General features: G+C 38.9%; 1 protein-coding gene across 1 annotated transcript; it reads left to right on the top strand.

The window, feature by feature from the left end:
- Positions 1-3,940: 3,940 nt before the first annotated feature.
- LOC111406703 (uncharacterized mitochondrial protein AtMg00810-like) lies at positions 3,941-4,934 on the top strand. Its single transcript, XM_023036084.1, has 4 exons — positions 3,941-3,985; positions 4,040-4,263; positions 4,309-4,789; positions 4,884-4,934. Exons 1-4 carry the CDS (start codon positions 3,941-3,943, stop codon positions 4,932-4,934), a joined length of 801 nt encoding a protein of 266 aa, XP_022891852.1.
- Positions 4,935-5,096: the final 162 nt, after the last annotated feature.

Here is a 5,096-nt window from a genome sequence, read left to right as displayed (position 1 = left end):
ACCAGTCGAGAATTTTACACGCAACAATTTATAGGCCTTATGAAGGTAATGGGTGATTTAAGGAGTGGTGGAATCTAAGTTTTAGTGTTACAATTATTTGGGTGATTATTAAATTGTTATGGAATTATGCATCAATTTAGGCGTATATATGGAAGGTGCATATTTTGATAGGATAGTTTCCTTATGAAAAACATTCCCTCTATGTGTATGTCTATATATATGTGTGTGTGTGTGTGTGTGTGTGTGTGTGTATCACACGTTTATGTTATGAAATGAGAGAGAGGTTTTCTTCCAAAATCAACATGGTATCGGAGCCTCGAAATTAGGGTTTGTGAGTCTCTTTTTTTCTAAAATTTGTGTGGTTGTTCTAGGTGGTAGTACTTACCGGGACTACTTCTTGGTGGTTGAAGATCGGGAGACCTTCTATAGCGGCGAGCCGCAACGGACTGTGCGGATCGATCTGGGTCATCGTGTGATTCAGACTTTGGTTCGTTTTGGTCTTCTCCTGTGTAACTATCGTCGCCTCAAGAGCCGTAGGTGTGTGCGGTGGTCAGTTCGGAGGTCGTGCGTGAGACTTTCTACGTTCTCATCTATCTTCCCCTCCATCGTCTCTCCTTCAGGTGGTGTGACGAGTCGAGTCGACCGATTTTGGGGTTGGGTGCAATCGGGTCAGCTAAATTTAGCCTTGTTGTTTTTGGCAGTTGGGTCAACTAAGTTTCGGCTCGGTGATTTTGGGCCACTAAGAAGGGAGTTACTGATTTTGAGCTGCTTTCTTGGGCTTAGGTGAAGGTAATTGTTGGACTTTCACGGATTAGTTTTATCTTCGGTTGAATTACTATATTTTGATTGGGCTGCCCTTTTATCGCCTGCAATAATAAATTATTATTATTAAGTTGCTTTGAAAATTTTCTTTTGAGCAACTTGTATAACCTTTGGTCATCTGTTAATTATGGCTGAACGTGATATGAAAATGGTGAATGAAATCACTGTAATCCCATCCTCAAAAATCACAGAAAGAAAGTTAACTAGTAGTAGAAATTATACTCAATGGAAGAGAATTGTTCGTCAGTATGTGTCAAGTTTAGATTTGGGCGATCACTTGACTGATAATCCACCTCCACATTCTAATACTAATCCTAGGATTCAAAAAAAATGGATGATGGAGGACGATAAGCTCTTTAATCAGATTCAAAATATTCTCGACCCGACAGTTGATGATGTTATTAATCATTGTGATACAGTGAAAGAACCGTGGGACTATCTAGAGTTTATGTATGCAAGTAAACATGATGTATCGCATGTTCATCAACTAATGCTGAAAATTTATTGGGCTAAACAAAAGGGGCGAAGTCTGTTTTAATATTATACTGAAGTAAAACAAACATTTAAAGAAAAGCGAGCCATGTTTCCTAATACTAGTGATGTGAAGAAGATGCAAGAACGAGAAGAGCACATTCTAGTCCAGTGTTTTCTTGCAGGATTGGGTCCTGAATATGAGGTCGCTCGTACTCAGTTACCAGTGAAGCACTACCTTCATTGAGTGATATATATGCCCGTCTACCTTGGGTATGCAACGACAATGACAAGGAGCAAGGTATAGTACCAAATGAGATGGTAGCTCTGGTTGGCGCAAATTCAAAATTAAATAACAATTATAATAATAAAGGAGGAGGAGGTAGTCGAGATAACATTTCTAATGGTAGTTCTCGTGGTTATTATTATTGTGGAGAGCAAGGACATATTAGAAGGAACTGTTGGAAATTGAATAGTAAACCAGCAAAGAACACAAGTCAGACTCCCATGAGAAAGTTTGCAAATGTTGCTGCTCAGGATGGTCTTTTACCTATGCCTTCTACTCAACCTCAAGTTACAATTCCAGCAGATGAATATGCCCTCCTTACACAATTTTACGCTTCCCAACAGCCTCTTACACCTTCCACTTCCACTTCCACTTTAGCCAACACGGGTAATTCTACAGTGTATCTTTCTACCGCATCACATAATTGGGTCATTGATTCCGATGCCACATATCATATGACTGGGAATACAGGTATACTATCCTCACTTCTATACTCTTCCAATTTACTATGTGTCACTTTAGCTAATGGGTCTACAACTCCTATTGTTGGATGTGGGACTGCACATCCAACAAACTCTCTACCAATGTCATCTGTTCTATGTTTACCTAAGTTTCCTTTCAATCTCTTATCTGTGAGTCAAATTACTAAATATCTTAATTGTAGTGTTCTTTTCTTTCCTAATCATTGCGTTTTCCAGGATCGGGACAAAGCAGATTATTGGTAGAGGACGTGAGCTCAATGGCCTATATGTGCTAGATTCTTCCCGTACACAGGTGCCAAGATCGATGGCATTCACTAGTACTTCTTCTCTTCTGCAGCTTCATTTCGCTTCGGTCATCCTTCTCTCCCTATTTTGAAGCAATTATGTCCTAATCTTAGTTAAGTGTCTCAATTAAATTGTGAGTCATTTCAATTAGCAAAATACCATAGAGTGTCATATTCTCCTAGAATGAATAAACGGGCTGTGTCCCCTTTTAATTTAGTACAATTAGATATTTGAGGTCCTTGTTCTGTTTTATCTAAGTCTGGTTTTCGCTATTTTGTTACTTTCGTGGATGATCATTCTCGTGTTACTTGGTTATATCTTATGAAAAATCGTTCTGACCTATTCTCAATTTTTTGTGCCTTTTATGCTGAGATTAAAACTCAATTTGACAAATCTATATGTATCTTAAGGAGTGATAATGCCAAGGAGTATTTCTCATTGACATTCACTTCCTTTCTTTCACAAAATGGCATTATTCATCAATCTTCGTGTATTGTTACTCCACAACAAAATGGGGTGGCCGAAAGAAAGAATCGTCATTTATTGGAAGTCGCACGAGCTCTCCTTTTTCATATGAAAGTTTCAAAAGAATTTTGGGCAAATGCAGTCTCTACTGCGCATTACTTAATTAACCGTATGCCTTCATCTATCGTAGATGGTAAAATCCTTTTTTCCATTTTATTTCCTTATCAGACTCTCTTTTCTCTTGCCCCTAGAATATTTTGCTTTGTTCAAGATATGAGACCTCAAGTTACCAAACTTGATCCTAGATCCCTTAAGTGTATATTTTTGGGTTATTCTCGACATCAAAAAAGTTATCGATGCTTTTCTCCCTCCTTAGGACGGTACTTAGTGTCTGCTAATGTCACTTTTTTCGAGTCCACTACTTTTTCTAATGATGCTGTGTCCTCTACTCAATCTTCTATTGAGTCTGGGGATGACTTCCTTATTTACACTGTGACTACACCTGTGTTACCAGTATCTTCTCGTCCTCATATTCGAAATGTTTACACTCATCGTTTGCAGCAATCTTTGGTGGCACCTGATACTGGCCTTGACTTGCCTCCTCTACATGCTACTTCGCCTCGGGATTCGTCACCCCCTCCTGATTCTACTCTTGATCTTCCCATTGCTCTTCGAAAAGGTAAACGATCATGTACTTATCCTGTATCTTCTTTTGTTTCTTACCATACATTGTCACCATCCTCCAAGTCTTTCATTGCCTCCTTAGATCATGTGTCCGTACCAAAATCTATCTCTGAGACTTTATCCCATAGTGGCTAGCGAGCAGCTATGCAAGACGAAATGTTGGCACTGGAACATAATCACACACGGGAATTGGTTCCTTTACCCCCAATAAAAAGGCAATCGGGTGCAAATGGATGTTTACAGTCAAGATGAATCCAGATGGATCTGTTACTCGATTGAAGGCGCGTTTGGTTGCTAAGGAGTATGCTCAAACTTATGGTGTGGATTATTCTGAGACTTTCTCTCCTGTTGCTAAGCTAGCTTTTGTTCGACCTATCATTGGCCGCTTCACCAACTGAATGTTGAGAATGCATTTCTCCATGGAGATTTGTATGAAGAAGTTTACATGGAGCAACAACTAGGGTTTGTTGCTCAGTGGGAGTCAAGGAAGGTATGCACACTACAAAAGTCATTATATGATCTGAAACAATCACCCCATGCCTAGTTTGGGAAATTTAGTGAGGTTGTGATTGAATATGGCCAGAAAAGAAGTGCATATGATCACTCAGTATTCTTTAAACAGTCTACAGCTGGGTGTATTTTGTTTGTTGTATATGTTGATGATATTGTGATTACTGATAGTGATAGCAGTGACATAAATATGCTAAAGGCTTTCCTAGGCACAAGATTTCAAACAAAGGAGCTAGGTCCTTTGAAATATTTCTTAGGGCTAGAAATATCTTGAAGTGGTAAATGAATTTTTCTATCTCAAAGGAAATATGCTCAGGACCTACTGGATGAGACAGATTTAGCTGAAGCAAAACCTGGTGATGCCCCTATGATACCAAATGTGAAACTCGGAGCAGAAGATGAAAATGTGTTTGTTGATGCAGACAAGTATAGGAGTGTATTGGGAAAGCTGAACTATCTTACAATCACTCAGCCAGATATTGCATTTCCCATAAGTATTGTTAGTCATTTTATGTTATCTCCTAGAACTTCACATTGGGATGTCGTAACTCATATATTAAGGTATCTTAAAGGAAGTCCAGGACGTAGAATTCTTTATAAAGACCGTGGTCATTGTAGGGTTGAAGGTTTCTCAAATACTGACTGGACTGGTTCTCTCGTGGATAGGTGCTCTACTACAGGATATTATGTTTTCGTTGGAGGTAATCTAGTCTCTTGGAAAAGTAAGAAACAGAGTGTTGTAGCTCGATCAAGTGCAGAATCTGAATATTGGGCTATGGCACAGGTGACTTGTGAACTTATGTGACTACACCACTTACTTGGAGAAATTGGCATTGATACGTCTCACTCTATGAACTTGTGGTGTGATAATTAAGCAGATATTCACATTGCCACTAATCCAGTATTTCATGAGAGAACAAAGCATATAGAGGCAAACTGTCATTTTTATCGTAAAAAGCTACAACAAGGATTGATTTCGATTAAGCATGTGAAGACAGGAGATTAGCTGATGTATTCACTAAGGCCTTAACCGGAACTCGAGTAAACTATATTTGTAACAAGCTGGAAATGATTGATATCTATGCTCCAAC

The sequence above is a fragment of the Olea europaea genome, chromosome 12 (genome assembly GCF_002742605.1).
Source record: "Olea europaea var. sylvestris chromosome 12, O_europaea_v1, whole genome shotgun sequence".
NCBI lineage: Eukaryota > Viridiplantae > Streptophyta > Magnoliopsida > Lamiales > Oleaceae > Olea > Olea europaea.
Note: the sequence above shows the minus strand (reverse complement) of the source record. Positions and strands in the feature narration are given on the sequence as shown.

Coding starts and splice junctions, on each gene's coding strand:
- LOC111406703 (XM_023036084.1), top strand. CDS start 3,941: ATGGAGCAACAACTAGGGTTTGTTGCTCAGTGGGAGTCAAGGAAG. Junction 4,264..4,308: donor CCTTTGAAATATTTCTTAGG/GCTAGAAATATC, acceptor TCTATCTCAAAG/GAAATATGCTCAGGACCTAC. Junction 4,790..4,883: donor AATATTGGGCTATGGCACAG/GTGACTTGTGAA, acceptor ATAATTAAGCAG/ATATTCACATTGCCACTAAT.